Here is a 17,441-nt window from a genome sequence, read left to right as displayed (position 1 = left end):
GTATTGTCCCCAAAAAAAAACAGCCCCCTGCTCTTCTTCCTAAGGCTACCTAAATTATGTGGCATTCAACAAGAGGTATACTTCTACTTCCATTATTTAGATGGCTCTTATTCTTATGATCGCAAGGATGGCCTTCCCACAAGACCACCTATCCTAATCATCTCCATAAACTGAACTATATTCAGGTAACACATCTCAACCCTTGGGTGAAAACTGTGCAACATCATACATAATGAGTTGCTTAAAGAAACGACGCAGCAAAAATCTCGTCCCTACTACTTTCCAATGGATTTTTGTTGTTATTTACCTGGATGACGTCCTTAAGCCAGATTACTAGAAAATTTGGATCATGCACATCGGGGACCAGGTTTGCAGCCTTTGACGTAAGCAATGGGATAAATTTTGTAGTGGGTTGCATAAAGACCCCAGCTGTAGAAACCATGAGAAGGCCAATATCTGTGGTCTAGCAATTCCGGCTAAACTTTAATGGTTTTAAGGCAATGTTTAAAAACCTGGATAGGTCAGGTGTACTGGCCATCAGGGAAACTCGTCCTGATAAGCCATCTTGCCGAGAGAATCGGCCAATACAAAAATATTTAAAAAAAAATAAAAAAATAAAATCCTGATAGTAGCTGTTAATTCTGTCAAAGAACCAGTTGGTTTTAGAGGAACCATCCAGTACCCTCAGGGGACCAAGACAGTCCCTGATGATTCCTGGGCTAGATTGGCAATTCCAATCTGGGCCGACGATTTTTAAATCACCGTTCTTCCTATTGAGGCACGAGCCAAAACCACAGTTAGGATAACCCAATACCTTATTTGGATTGATAGTTTACAAGAAAGCATTATTTGGATCAGATGGTCCAGATTAAAAGAACACATTCTGGACCACCGATTCCAAGCCTTTTCCCTTGGGCCATCCATTTCAAGGCCCTTATTGCCTTATATTTATGCCATGTGATACCACCACCTTCATTTCACAACACCATGTGGCTTTTTGCCTGAGCACTGTATGGCAACTGAGCAAATGCTTTCGAATCCGATGGTTCCTACTTCACGATTGCTTGGACGTGGCACCCAGGGATGGTGGCAAGCAGTACACAAGCAGGCCTGCTACAAGGACGGTGGCGCCTAATATGAAGCCAGGCGGTAACGTGCTTGGAGCACCAATGTACGGCAGGGGGAGCGTAAACGCATAAATGGAAAGTGGCACTAGAGAGAGACAGATCAGAGATCAGTGAGCAATGAACATGGGAGTCATGGCCATCCAAGACAGAAGAAAGTACAGGATACATATCTTCTTATCATGGGTCCCAATTTGGGTTAACATTCATATTTTTATCAGATGACCATGAGAACTCCTAAAGACTATTGTTTTCCATAGTCCACAGGATTCAAGTAAACTTTCCTAAAACTGGCAGACAAGGAGAATGTATCATAAATACCTGCAAAAGTGGCAGCAAGACACGAGACCACTGCAGAAGAGAGCTTTAGGAGATGCAACATTGAAATGTTGAAGCCCATGTTCGTGATCACGAACAGCACCGGTAGTAGAGGTGCACCTTCACATCCTACAAAGATTCATTTCCCAAAGAAAAGTCAGCAACCAATTACCACTAACATGGGAGAAAACAATTCAGTTGGTCACAATTAAAAGTCCAACAGGGAGCTGTGGTGCTAACTTTATCAACCCAGTGATTTTAGTAATGACCATCAGAATATATGGGCCATCCATCCCAAGCAACATCTACTTACTCTGAAAGAGTATACGGAAATGGAAACTACACCAAAGACATCCAGTGAAAGGTCAATCATAGATAGGTGGGGCATAAACCGTCATTCTCATGACAAATGATGGAATTTAAATGCAGTTTGGGGCACTTGGCTTGGTAATCAGGGCAGTGAACCTCAATGTAACATCAAGAGTTCCAAACATAATCATTTACCAATCCAAAAAAGAATTAAGAGTATGTCTGATCCCATCTGCATGGACCTCATTAGCAATAAGACGTAATGACATCATAAGCTAAAATATTATGAGCTAAAAGAAACTGAACGAGAGTCTGGACTGCATAAGATGATAAGATGAACGAACATTCAAAAAATAAAAAACAACACACACACAGTATAAGATTAATGAAATTCTGAAGATTTCTGCAATAACTTTGCTTTAGTCACCTAACTCATAAATATGGTAAGTTCTACATTGGTTGGGTAAAACAAAAATTAAAATAAATAAATAAAGGTTCGGTTACCTTTCAAGGTGCACATCTAAAAAAACGTTTATCCTCACCAGAGTGCAAGGCCTATATGCTGGGACAAAAAAGAATCCAAAATCTGCAGAACGGAAATAAATAACAGTGCCAATTTAAAATGAAGGCAAAGACCAGATGCCTTATTGAAACAAAACCAATCCCTTCTAAAAAGACCCCAGCTTTAACTCCCAGCATCAAGCAATTAAGCAATCCCCGAAAACCTTTACGATAAAATCATAAAAATCTCTTAGGCTCTTTTAACTAAGAAAACAAGAGAAATCGACCTGCTTTCTTAGTTACCACGCTTTCCCCTATTTAGGAATGGGAAAGAGTATGGAAACAAGGAGCCCCGAATTTCTCCATGTTTCCAAACTTTTCCGCAATTTTAGGGAAAACCGCAACGATGCCAATTTCTCAATAAAAGGGGGGAAACGCGAGACCCCCATTGTCCCCCTTTTAATCTTTCTATAACCTCATGATCTCTCTCCCCTCTCAAGCTCTCTTTGCCCAAGCTCTCGCCCGAGATTTCTCCAGTTTTCACAAACAGGTTAGCAAACGAGGGTTCTCAGCTTCCAACGACAAATTTTCTACTCCTACCTTTTTCTGAGGCTTCCAGTTTATCAGATATTCTCTAGGAAAACAGTTTTCTCAATTACCAATCAGAGCCTACAGAAAAATGAATTTGCTGGAGACACACCACAAACTCCCAGATCCCCTCAAAAACTAGATATTGCTCTCCTTTTATTGGTGTCACAAAGTAGGCAGGTGCATATGACAAATGCACTGAACCATTGCATTCAAAGCCCCAGTTGGCAATGAACCAACAGCTACCTCACGAACAGAGAGAACACCCATTAAACACAACATGACTACAGAGAGGTCAAACCATTAGCAATGGAAAGATGCCCAATCCCTTTTCAATTTATACATCACGATCAAATGAAGAACCAGATTCCATGGCTCTAGGACACAGGAGAGCAAAGGTGCCTAATAAGCTGGAATTTGGTAGTTCCACTGTGAAACAGAAAAAGTCTTCGATCTTCACCAAAAGCAAAATGAAAAAACTGGATGTCCATGGATCTAGGACCAACCCAAGTATCAAGATTTTCTTAGACAAGGGTATGCAAAGGAGTCTAATAAGCTGGAATTTGATAGTTCCACTTTGAAATAACTATACGTCTTCTACCTTCACCAAAAGCAATGAATGGAACAAGCTCATACCAAAGCAGCCATCAAAAGTATCTTGGTAATGACACCTAAAAAATGAAGCTTACTCAATATTTCATATCCTCTATTCTCCTGAAGTGACTACCAAAAACAACAAAAAGACCCTTTTCAAAGAAACTCTCATTCAATTGTAACCCAATGGAGGACATCTCACCTCACATAAGTTCCCTTCAAAATCTTTCACTTCATCAAAACTGATATGAACCTCTTATTCCATTCTATCTCAATTGGGAACTTCTTACCTCTAATGGAAGGAACTACATAAAGGTTCCCTTCATTCACTTCCCCAAAACAGAAAAGAAAGAAATCCATGGGCCAAATCGATGAAATTTCAAACCAAAGGCCAATTAGGCACCACAGATATCTGCAGTTGAAATCGTGTCTTAAGATAGCCCTGCTTGCCTTATGTTACTTCTCTAACCTTTCTCTGCAACCCCAAATAAATCAGTTCCAGCCTCCACAGCCATCTGCTAAAAGTTAGATTGACAGTGGGGATAGATCCCAGACCTCCATAGGAATTGGCAGATCCATTGCACAAGATAAAATTCTGTTTCTCCCAATAGAATAGAGTTTACTATCTTGCTCTTACTTTGACAAGAAATTGTGTGTGATTATAAAGGTAAGAACATCGAGGGAAATAATTTCTCGAAACCAGAAAAGAATTATTTTCATATCACGACATAATCCACTGCACTTGCATTCAGAAAACCAAGGGAGAAGCACATAAGAACATGCATGAAAAAGTCTACCGAAATCAAGAGAAGCACAAAATCATATGGAATACTTGGATAAACATTGTGGGAATGCAGAGGTCACACAATGGATAAATGGGAAAACTGAAAGGATGGAATGTGACAAGATAGGGAAAACACATCTTTCACCTCAATCAATGTCAATAACACAAAAGAATGCGATGCAAATCAAGGTAGTGAAATGTGCGGCAAGGCACGGTACCATTTTGATAAGACGTTACTAAAGCATCGAAAATGAGACATAAGAAATACATTTTTTACTCACAAGTACACATCTTTTATGTAAAAAGAGAAAAAAGGAAATATAAAAAAAAGATAAAAATTGTTAAAAAACAAAAATAAAAACACAGTTCTGTATTCATTAAATAATATACACGGGAGTAATATAATACTATAGTTATATAAAATAATAGAAGATTAACATATGTTAACAATAAAGTAATAAAACACACATGTAAGCTAGCATCACATTAGATGCTTCCAATATTAGTCTTTGACACCATATTAGCCAACTAGAGACTTAGAATCAACTTGCACAACCATTAAACTGATTCAGCTATGTTATCGACTTGGGAATTTTCAATCATATGGATGTGTAGATATATGGGAGAAATCCAAGAGGTTGCCCAGGGATTTGTTGATTACCAAATAAGTTGGAAGATAAAGGTCCAAAAAGTTGAAGGACTAAGGGAAAGATTTGATCTCAACTCCTGAACCTTCAATACAAGCAAGATTGGCCAAATGCACTATCACCATTAGGCATGGAAAGGACTTCAAATTTCAAAACTTACAGACTTTAAAGAAATTTCCAAACCTCTCCATACATTTTTTTCACAAAGAGCTTTCAAATATGTGTCCAATAACTAAATGCTGAATAACAGAGCAAGGTTGATGAATATGTCAACTAGAATATTTACTTGCTGGAAACAATCGTGTCAGCTGTACACAACAAGGCTTAGATTAAACCTTGTACAGTTGTCGTCTCATTGACAATTGGGAAAGCATACATGGGGACCATTTCTCTTTCACACAGAAAGATCACACGACATGTATAAATCGTATGGTTGAAGGTGTGTACTGTTGACTGCATTCAAAATCCAATAAATGTTGAAGTGAGATTTTGAGGAGAAATGACATACCTCAGCTGCCAGATTTTACATCTGACAGCTTGGGTGATTGCGATTTCTATGTGAAACTGTCTCATTGTAGTCAATCCCTTAATATATGGCCAACAGTACCATCAAGAAATTGCTTCTCCAATTGAATGGAGGACTTTAGGAACATTATAATGGATTTGATGATCATTTTTTGCTTTACTTGCAAGTTTTTTCTAGATAAGGACTGTCAAAAACCTTTATGAAGAAACAACTCGAAGATGAGAAGAATGGATGTATAGAGGGACTTCTTTTCTCCTGGGTACAGCAATACTTTTTGTTTTCTTGAGGCCCCTAAGGAATGACAATTAAGAATTTGAAGTGATGACATACTTCCTGAATCATCCTTCAATATATATAAACCATTCGATATTGAGCTTGTAAAGTTTCAATACTCCAAATGATTGTAGTTGTCTGGAAAAAACCAAAGCTACTAAGGAAATATCAAGAATTGTTGAACAATGATATCGCCCCAACTGTGAAAACTCCCTTAAACAGAGATATTGGATTAAATAATGCTTAAAATATGATAAAATCTAACTAATAATTTTTATAAGTAAAAACTATTGCTAGAAGAAGAACAAGAACATACCAGTTGCAGAAGATCCAATGTTTATAAAGCAAGCAGCTCCATCTCTCAAGTAGCTCATCAGTTGATGAAATGGAACTCCCCACAGGTTTGATAAAAATGGGAATGAAAGGCAAAGAAACAATGCCTGTAAATGTATGTATAACAACAGAATACTAGTTTTCAGAAGATCAATTATGTAAGCAAAGTACTACTAAACCAAGTTCCATAACCAAAATTGAGTATTTTTTGCACATTGTATTACAGTTGCGAACCTACTTGGAATGCAGATCCGTAAGAGTTCACGACAAACAGATCGATGGATCTTCCCTGCAATGGCAACACACAATGATACTTTCCATATTGAACCTTTAAAATATAATGATCTGATACTGAGATTATGTTTTCAAAATATTCTCACAACTTGTCTTCATTAACTATAAATGCTTAATCAAATGTAATGTCACTTAGACAGGACATAAGCATCTATCAACCAGAAAAACTGCATGGCAAAATAGAGAAGATATTGCCAGTTTATTAGGAAAAGTAACGAGATCACAAACCTTTAGTTGGTGGACAGAATCCAAAAAAATTATTTCCTGCAAACAATATTAGTTTTGATTACAAAGTTTCAGAAACTCATAGTAGACAAGTAATTGAATAATTCAGAAGAAATATTTATAGTAGTATGGACCTTCAAGACAGTGTCAGCAGCTTGGAAAAGATATGATGCAACCATCAGAAGCGTCCAAAAAATTCCAGTTTCTTTAATGGACTGACCAGCACTAGATCCACTGCATAAGGAAAATCAAATGACCAAACGATTCTCTTTTCCAACAATCAGTATACTCGGCAACAGAACAATGATTTATCATAAAATAAATAAAATAAACATTAGGCGTAAAAAAGTGCGACTCAGTTGTTTACTGAAAGGGCCCAATTCCCCCCAATAATCTAGCAATGGCACCAGCTACATTACTCCAAATATTATACTAGCATACTAAAAGGAGATCACCAGACAATACAATGAGGGCAAAGGAATATATGGCAATGGCTTCCTTAAGCAAATACTTTCCTGAAGTCAGGTACATACCGTCAAAAAGAACATGGTAATAAGTGTGCATATTTGCCAATAAAATTCTCATTGCATGCAGTAGAAACCATGACTTCACTTCTAAATTGGCTTTGAAAGTTGCTTTTTGTATTTCAAAGAGCCATCAGTGAGGCTATAAGGCAGAGAAAGAAAGTCCAATGGCAGATTAATAATCATCCAGTGTGTACTTAATGGAATGCATGGTGTATATGGACATAGCTCAAACGTAGATTATCCAGTGGAGACTCCGTAACTTGTTTTAAAATTCAGGTTGATCATTCTTCTTAGAAGCTGACAAGATGTTTCGCATAACTAGTAAGTTTTAACTCATAGACCATATGATCAGTAAATATAGATTCAATCATGGAGACATGAAGGAGAAGGATTTTTTCAAGGTCATGTTTAGGGATTGTGCATCTTCAGTAGCCTTTCTTATTTTAAATACATAACAAATAGCTTCCATTGAAAAGACACTTCTAGATCAGTGAAGTCACTGAAAATAGAGTTTAGGATGTTAAAGTAATTACCTAGCAACCGTAGTAATTACACCAACAATCACAAGAATGCAACCCAATAGTTGGTTTACTTTGTAGCGTCTTCTAAGGAAAATAGTAGATAAGATAAGCTGCCACACCAAAAATGTCTGCAAAGAAAACACCGAAGTGTAAAACCAAGTTCAATCACATGAGATAGACAAAGGGGCGAAACAAATATAAGAACGTGTATATATGCAGTGGTCATCTAATGTGCTAGAGCATGAGTACCTGTTTCCCATTTCAAATTGATAAACCATGTTACCTGAGATATTATTGGTATAGATGCACCAGGAAGCATGGCTGCATCAAGGAAGAGAAAGAAGGAACGTGTCATTCAGCATCATATATCATATCTACAAAAATTAGCAACTTATAAAGGGCAATTGTGATGAATCCATAAATCAGCACTTATACCAATTTGAGATCATTGGATAGAAACACTGCCAGTTATACAAACAGGAGACTCGTTTATTCTTTAAGCTTAAAAGTCATTGTAATATAAAAACAAATTATGATGCACGCGAGTACACACACACACACACACACACCCACCCACATAATTTACATTTTTAAAGTAAGGACATGGTTTCTATGAGTCCATGTAGAAATGAGTCACCTCTTAAATATCTATTTTTGAGATGGATTTTTGGACTTCATTTTTAAGGACGTGTAATTTCTAACATGGAGATCATGAATATGAAAAAATAAATAAATTTTGAAAATTAGAAATAATAATTCTATTAGGAAAATATTTGGACCATTAGTTTCAATTGTTTTTAGATGGACCACCTATTTGCATCCATCTTTAAGATGAATGCTTTATACCTCAGGGACCGCAAATGTAGAAATGTGGTCCCCACCACATGAAACAATTCTCCTTAAAGTAAAGGAAAAAGTTTATATAAAACCGAGGCTCCAAACAATCATATTAGAGCCCCACCTCAAAAATTTCACTAGAAGAGGTTGTTATGATGCCCAAATATCCTCAAATTGATCACGTCAACATCAAGATGCATGGACATGAAAAAAATGGATTTCAAAATTTGAAAATAGTGCATCTTGTAACGCATTTTTGGACCCTCAATTTTCAAGATTTTCAAGTTTTAATAGATCTGCTCGATCTACATTATTGTTGAAGCCTTAAATTTGATAATTAAATATGAAAATATATTTTAAGGCTATCACAAAGTGTTGAAACCACATTTCTTCACATGATTAGAAGGTGTGCTTTACTTTGATTGTTTAGAGCCTCGGCTCTATACAAATTGCACCCTAAAGTAAATTGACATAAATTTTCTCAAAGAACAAAACATTACTTGTCAGATTCTCTATAGGGATAACAAGTACAAGATAAAAAATTGTGAATTGCATTTCAAAAGTAATCTAGAACACAAACATTAAACAATTAAATTTGTTTATATGCCATATGGTTTGATAGCAGCAGTGTGCAGTGTTCATTTGTACTCCACATTTAGATAAGAAAAACACGGAAGTAAGAAAACATATAAAAAGCCAATTATGGTTTTAAAAGGCCTTATCAAAGCCACTACAACATTAATTGCCATAGCAGCTATAATTGTGTGAGGCCTTTTCTTAACCTCCATATATTATCTCTCTCCAAAATCTATAATTATCATGTTAAAAACTTAGGAGTTCACTTCTCAAGTTTGACACTACTTCATCTTTTTCCTTTTCCTCTAAATTTTTTTCCCTCATTCCGGTTTCACTTCCAAGAATTTACATTTCCAAAAGTAGCTTTGCAGTGTCTGCTACTCAAATGGCCATATAAGGGTCAAAGGCAAGTTGCTAAACCCTGTCCCATGATGCCAGTGTCGATACGGTTGACTTTGATACTTGTTCTGTGGTGCATAGGTTGTTGAATTATGTCCCAAGAAAAATGGTATTCTTTTTCTTTTTATCAATTCCAATAAGTAAAGTTACTTGATGATAGAAGCAACAGTTTGTCATACAAGAACCAAAAAGGAGTTAAAAAAATCCCATTAATTTGATTGAAGGCGATATGTAATACTTATAATGGAGAAATAAAATTCTTACACCTATAAGTCCTAAAAAGTGTTATCAAAACAATTTACTTTCTAGAGATTGTTGACTGCTTTCAAGTTCATCAGGTAGATTTCATCTCCAATCTGTGGATATTAGCAAGCAACTAGTAAAATATTGATCACATGAATTTTATAGGAAATTCCCTTATCTCCCTATGAATGATGGTCGAGCACCTTTAGTAACCTCTCAACTTCAGGAAACTAATACTCATGCCAAAGCCATATTACTGAACTGTTTCCAGGCCTATCAAACCAAGTTCAAGAAAATAGTAGCAGAGACAAAAAGTCAACCTCCAGCTGCCATTCCTGAAGCAGCAGCAAGAGCCTCAAGGAAACCAACAGCAAACAGGCGAGACTTTGGTAGTGCAAGCATCTCATCAGTAACAATTCCAGCATGATAGCGGAAATGCAAAATGGTAAAATATATCGCCACATACCTAAAAAAAATTAACACCCAAGGAAATTAATACGATAGAACTACAAAAAATATGGAAGAAGAGGACATATATGAAATAAGTCCACAAAACAAACTACATTGGATGCTACAATTTAAACTCAAATGTGAGGACGCTTTATACAACAAAAATGAGGCCATGAAAATCATCCTCCATATGTTAGTCTTAGTTATAAAGATCGCATTTAAAAATGAAATGTCATGGCTCAATGAAAATTATCACAAGTAGTTCTAGCTTTATATATTGCATTGTGAATTGAAATGTGGAAAATCCTTTCATGCCGGCTGGACTGCATTTCTACAATATGCGGTCCCAAAGTATAAAGCATCCATCTTAAAGAAGGATGGAAATAGGTGGTTCATCGAAAAACAATTGAAACTAATGGTCCAAATGTTTTCTTAATAGAAATATTATTTCTAATTTTTAAAATATATTTATTTTTTCATATTCATGATCTCCATGTTAGAGATTACATATCCTTAAAAGTTCAAGGGTGTGGTTTCTATAGGTTGCAACCTTAAACAATCCAATTAAGGCGCACCTCCAAATTTTATCATAACATCAAATTTTGGTGAAAAAAATTCTTAAGATTATGTCAAAATCAATTTTCATATCCAATTATAAAATTTTAAACTTCAAAAATGGTTAAAATCAAGTACATCTATAAACATTTGAAAATCTTGAAAATAGACGGTTTAGATAATGTATTGCAATATGCACTATTTCTGGGACTCAAAATATAGTTTTTTCATATTCATACATCTGGATGTCGAGATGATCAATTAGAAGTTTCTTCAACATTAAAACAACCTTTTCCGATGGATTTTTGTGGTGCATCTGTAATTCAACATTTTAAGGTTGCAATCTTATGCAAACATTTTCCAAAATTAAATCCAAAAATCCATCTAGAAATAGATTTTTAAGAGGTGACTCATTTCTACATGGACTCATAGAAACCATGTCCTTGAAATGTCATGGCTCAATGAAATTGATTAAAAGCATCAATTGTAACTCTTCATAAGGTCCCAACACTTGCATCTTCACCATGTGATATTTACTAGAAGCAGTTTCTCTCTGCCAATAATGCCAGGTTAGGAAATAGCCTACAGCACATGCATGCTATAAAACCCAAAAATGCAAACCTTGATGAGAGTTTAACTCTCACTCATATGCATGTTAAAAAATTCAAACATCGAAATGCCCTCCATAAAGTTACATCTAATTAAGAATTAATATAAAAGGTTGGACAACCTTCAGCCATTCATACAACAATAAAAAATACCTCACCCTAAAGAAATGAACCACCAACAATCAACAATCAACAATACTCAGAAATGAGCAGCCAACAAAGCATTATCCTTTAAACTCTCAATAAAGAGCGGAACTGCAAATAAGGAAGTGTAGCAGAAAAGTACTCCAAATTCAGCCAAGTACTGAATTCATTTTTTTGTGGTCAGGAGAAGGGCCCTAGAAGGCTACAACAATGGCATACATTTTCTATGCACAACAAAGCATTCATTATATAATAAAATTCGTGATCGAGCAAAAGATAAGGCCAATATGCCCTAGAGGCCTAGAGTCAATTCGGACTCGGCCAATGTATTTGGACTCAGCACCTTGCTGAGCCGAGTTCAAAGGTACAAACTTGGTTCCATAAAAAGAATTTAAAAAATATCAAAATTATTATTTTTTACCGAATCAATGTATAAACATTATATATATAATTTTGATGTTTTGACGATGACTTTGTGAGATTTTCTTATCATATGTTATATTTTAATATTTTCCTCTTTTTTGGATTCCCAAATTCTTTCCAACCATAAATCATTTTTTCCAAATTCTTTATCTATATACTTTTTTCCATCTTGTTTTTGGAATTTAAATGTTGTTTATAATTTAAATTTAACAGAAATTTTATTTTTTCTATTTCTTAGCCCTTTTTTGGGAGTTCCGTGCCCGAAACGAGTAAATGAAAGCTTCACTGGTTGTATCCCACTCCCAGATCTTTATCAAATACTCTTTCGTGCTCTGAGCATTTTTTTCATAAATTTCCAGTAGAACAACTTAATCTGTAATTCACTCTTAATCACATCAAGATGGAATTTTCACAGCACAACAAATTGGCCTAAGACCATGAATGTTACTTTTTGGGGTGCATTTGAGTAAAGTAGAGCTTGCTTTATAGCTCCAAGTATAAAGTGTCGAGACTTATAGACTAACAAGATTCTCATAATATTTCCATCAAATGCCCAAAAGCATCTAGAGGCAGGTGTGTGTGTAAAAGAGATTTTCAAGCATTACCATGTAAATGACAAATTTAGGCCGCAACAATTATAATTACCAAAGTCAAACAAAATGGAAACTATAATTTCAACTTTTCAACCCAAACATAAAAACTAGTAAAACCAGTTAGAAAAGCACTGGCACCGGAAAACTGAAAAGAAAAAAAAGTGAATCAGAGCATTGTAAAAAAAGAGAGATTACCCAAAAGTTGCAATCTGAGCAAGAAAGAAGGGATACTGCTTCAATGGAATAAGAGCCATCTTATACAGAACTCTATTCGCGACACCAAACATCATAGTCACACAAGCGCCTATCACCACCTCCAATTTCCTACTCCTCTCTCTCTGCAAATCCCCAATCCTCCCTTCCAATGCGCTAAACCCTAAAACCCTGTCAAATCTCCCATTTGTAAACCTACATGTAGACCATGGATTTAAAATCCCCTTCTTCTCCGAGCAATTGAGCCACGATAATGGAGAACAAACCAATGGCAGGGAGATCCGATGGCTGTGACGGTCAGAAAGATGAAACGAAAAGGAAGGACGGAGATTAAGGAGTCTCTGGGGGATCACAGGATCAAAGGGCTTCGAGGCCACCGATCGACTGTAACAAGTAGACATTGATGAGAGAGATAGACAGCCGATCAGGAAAACAAGGTTCTAGGGAAACATTCCAATATGATTTACAGAGACATACAAGGCCTTTACAAGGAAATTCTTTGGAGCTCTTTCAGAGAGAGAATCCAGTGATCTTTTCAGCGTTGAGAATTGAGGATGCTACTGCTTCTGAGTGAGGACGTAGAGAGAGAAGGCAGGGAATTATTCAGTATCCTATTTTTGGATGGACAGGGTCTGGTCCAGGTCGGTTCAGGATCCTAATTCTAGGGAGAGAGAGAGCGAAATTCTGGCACAGACTGATTGATTCACCATTATTGAGTGTAGAGAGAGAAAGAGCCCAAATTGGGAAGAATTCAGAGAACACAGATTGATCAACAATTGTTATGTGACAGAGAGAAAGTGTACAAAGAGAGTAGGAGAGTAAGAATGGTAAAAGGACAGAGAAATGGTATTCAATGAGATAAAAGAGAACTCAGGAGAGAGAGATTCTTAAGTGAGAGAAGCACTGGTTTTGCTTTCTTTTAGAGAGAGAGGAACACTGGTTTTGCTTCCAGAGAGACAGAATCTCCCTCCGGCGACTAATGGATTCGGAATCCAAAATTGGAATTATAGGTAGTGAGAGAGAGAGAGAGAGAGAGAGAGGGAGGAATAGTGGGGCACGCATTATTACGCACGTGGGGCCCGGTGTTGACGCCAGGTCAGATTTGATGGTAAGGGACGGCGCCACCGTGCATAGAATACACGATGCCACTGTTTTTGTTGTGTCTTGTGCTTTTTATTTTCTCTCTTAACGATTTCATTCGAGAAAGACGCGGCAACCCCCTGTGGTTTTTGTTCGCCTTTCCCACGTGTCTTAGAAGAACCTTGTCATTTTCCCTAATGCCAAGTCAACCATTTCGCTTCTTTTTTTTTTTTGTCCGCATCGTTATTTACCGGTAAAAAGGCCAGATTTTTGGTGGCCCATCGTACTCTTACGACCCGTGTTCGCAAAATCGGCATAATCCGTAATTCCGTTGATTCAACCATTCTGATCGGTCCAGTGTTGAGAGATCCAAAAAAGGTTGAAGAAAATAAAAAATATATAAAAATATTAAAATAAAACACTTTCAAATGAATTTGAAAATTAATGAAAAAATTAGATTTTAAATAATTAATTTGTGTCCAAAGGTATTTTTAAAATATTATGAAAAAGATGAAAAAACAAAAAAGTGAGTATTAATGGCCAAAATAATTTTAAATTTTTATCATATTGTAAATAATATTAAAAAGTACCTTACAAACCAAATTCCTTATTTTTTTAAATTTATATACATTTTTTTGAATTTTTTTAAAATACCGACCGATCACCAAGACTGTCCAAAATCAGAATAGCCAATGGTTGGTTCCAATCTAACCAGGCGGTTAATCGCTCGATTTTTTCAACAATGCTAGCGAATCATCATTAGAGTTTGCTCGATTTTTCCAATAGTGCTCACAAATCATCATTAGAGTTTTTTCTCAATTAAGGTCCTTATACGAATCCTCATGTGTCAATATGGTCTATCAAGGGTCGTAGCCTTAGGTGCGATTTGGGTACATGGAAATCTGTTATAATAGATTATAATGAAATAAGGCATTTTCACTGTTTGGATATAAGGAAATAGAAATAGATTACGCCAGATTTCTCCAAAAATCAGAAAATTCATTTTGCGTAGTGATAGGTGAAAAATCTATTATGAGAAAGGTAATTTTGGAAAATCAGTCAGCCTGCATTTTTGCTTACTCTATCCTTGATAAAAAAAATCTCGTAAATTCTCTCTCTTCATAACCTCTCCCTCATTAAAAAAATCTTCTCTCGTATGCCCTCTCTCTACTCTCTCTCCATAATAACTAGGTGAACCCTCTCTTTTTAAGCTCATCCTTTTTATCTAATGGCATCAGCTATCATATAAAAACAAAAATAATAAAAATAAAAATTAATAATTAACGATAAATTACACAACACAATCCTAATAAAAAAATTCACACAGCATAATCCTCATAAGAGATTACTAAAATCTCAATTGAAATAACATACCTCTTTAGTCTCTTCTAATACCTCAAAATTTTATACTGCAATTATCAAACCATTTAGTTTACTGATCAAACTTCTTCTCATTTTTTAATTCGTACCATAGAAATTTTGAATTTAGTATCATAAATTATTGTTTATTTGAAATTATATAGAGAGACATTTGAAAGATTTTTATAAAAAATAAATAAAAATAACGCTTATCATAATAAAATAATATTATTCCAATCATATTGTTCCAATGACTTATCATGTTTAAACCAATGTCATGTCAGAAGACATATGATTCCATGTAAAATAAGTAGGAAATGACATCATGATGATTGTAAAATGATACAAGTTATTATTAGATAAAAAAATTAGAATGGCGATGATGTTATTATTATAAATCTTTTTAGATGGTGTGATGATGATTTTAATTCCATATTTTAATAGAATTTTGTGACAAAAAAAAAGAAATTATAATTCTGCATTTTAGTGAAATTTTGTGATAAAAAAGAAATAAATGATAATTCTGCATTTTAGTGGAATTTTGTGACAAAAAAGAAAGAAATGATAGTTTATAGGCACGTGCTGGTAAATTATTGTTAATGCATTTCCTATTTTTCTTCGAAAGATAGCCAAACAATAACAATGTATTCCTCAGGTTGCATCTAAATACTACCCAAACAGGTAATGTATTACACAATAATGTATTACGTCATTAATATATTTCATAGACAATATATTTCTGGGTATCCAAACGGTCTATTAAGGAAAAGAGCCTAGGCTTAATTGGTTAGCACTTTATGATTTGCAATGCTATGTCCTATGCTCAATTCCTACCACAAGTAGAAGCCTTTTTCCCTTTGACTCACCTAAAATAAAAATTTATATCCTTATGCCCACGTATCTTTTTTCACAACCTCTAACCTTTTTTTTTGGGTCTATCATTTCTCCTTTTTGATATTGCCTCTCAAATCAACTCGGACATCTTAATAGGAGTTGCATTGGGTCTGGGCTATACATGTCGAGCCCACCTAAATCTAATTTCTCTCATATTATCACCTATTAGAGCCACACCTAAATTCTCTTAAATATATTCATTTTGAATTCTATCACTTCTTATCCAATCTAGTAAATATATAGAAGCTCCAAAATACGAAAAAGTTTACGCAAGGTTGAAGTGCAGTGCGCTTCAAAAATCCAATAAACAGAAGTGCCCCGAAATTGATAAACCTTCCAATTGATCTTCTCTATAGAAATACTAAAAAAAAAAAAAGTCATAAAAAAAATACATCTTGTAACAAGCTATTTGGCCCGTCCGCTTTCAAGATTTTTAAATATTTGTAGATTTGCTTGAACTGCCATTATTTTTTCAATTTTAAATTTCATAATTAGTATTGAACATAAAATTTCAAGCCATTGTAAAATTTTTTTGACAAGATTACTTAGTATTATTAAAAAAATGGGGTGTTATATAACTAAAAAAACAATTAAAAAAGGGGAGCCATTGTAAATATTCTGATACTGGAACTCCATTTTCTTGCTAAATTTTGATGTAAAAAAATAAAACCAGAAAAAAATAAAAATAAAAGGTTGAGAGAATATACCATCTCTCAAGATCTGCCAAGGAATTCACCCCAAGGTTGAGAGAATATATCATAACTTTAATATTCTGTTATAATTTAAACCATAAGGAGAAAAATAAAAAGTTGAGAGAATATGCCCTCTCTCAAGTTCTGGAAGAGAACTCACCCCAAGGTTGAGAGAATATACCCTCTCTCAAGGTCTGCGAGGGAATCCGCCCCACTCTAAAATAATCGCTTCACAAGACCAAATTTTATTAACTCATATACCACCCTTTTACAAGGAAGGAAAACATCCCTTTAAATAGACTAAAAAATAACATAAATATTAACAAAAAAAATCTCTCTACACTTTTCCTATTTTATCTCTTCTTCCTTATTTTCTCTCTCTTCCCTTAACCTCATGTACCATCCCTTTATCCAAAGCCTAAAAACTACTTTTTATTTAACCTTATCCTTTTACATTCCTAAACTAGCTCGCCTAATTTAACCTTATCCATTTATATTACAAACTAAGTAACCCAAATCCATAAATATCAACTCACACACAAACTCAATGCCCCAAATATCTATGCGCACCTCTTCTCCTATTCCTGAAGAGATAAACTAAAGAATAATAAAAATTAGAATAACCCTAATATTATTTGCGTCATTCTCCCCGGGTTAGGAGAAGCTCGACCTCAAGCTCAAAAGTTGGTGATGAAGTCCCACCATGAGCCTCGATACTTTTTCTTCAAGACTGATGCTTAGCCTCGATACCTTTTCTTCAAGACTGATGCCTGCAACTGTGTTCCAAGAGTGAGTAATTGTTGAATACGAG

At 35.2% G+C, this 17,441-nt stretch overlaps 1 protein-coding gene across 1 annotated transcript; it reads right to left on the bottom strand.

Moving 5' to 3' along the window:
- Window positions 1-457: 457 nt before the first annotated feature.
- On the bottom strand, window positions 458-13,583 carry LOC18446816 (protein CLT1, chloroplastic). The gene is made up of 10 exons (XM_006856921.4): window positions 12,588-13,583; window positions 9,940-10,085; window positions 7,848-7,885; window positions 7,577-7,692; window positions 6,651-6,750; window positions 6,520-6,555; window positions 6,236-6,286; window positions 5,981-6,104; window positions 1,446-1,571; window positions 458-1,212 (listed from the first exon to the last, which is right to left on the bottom strand). The coding sequence occupies exons 1-10, from the start codon at window positions 13,004-13,006 to the stop codon at window positions 1,055-1,057; spliced, it is 1,314 nt and encodes a 437-aa protein (XP_006856983.2). The 5' UTR covers window positions 13,007-13,583; the 3' UTR covers window positions 458-1,054.
- Between the last annotated feature and the right edge of the window lie 3,858 nt (window positions 13,584-17,441).

The sequence above is a fragment of the Amborella trichopoda genome, chromosome 1 (assembly GCF_054954075.1).
Source record: "Amborella trichopoda isolate Santa Cruz 75 chromosome 1, AtrichopodaSantaCruz75HAP2 v2.0, whole genome shotgun sequence".
NCBI classification, from domain to species: Eukaryota; Viridiplantae; Streptophyta; class Magnoliopsida; order Amborellales; family Amborellaceae; genus Amborella; species Amborella trichopoda.
The sequence above is the reverse complement of the archived record's forward strand: the minus strand, read 5'-3'. Positions and strand labels throughout refer to the sequence as shown.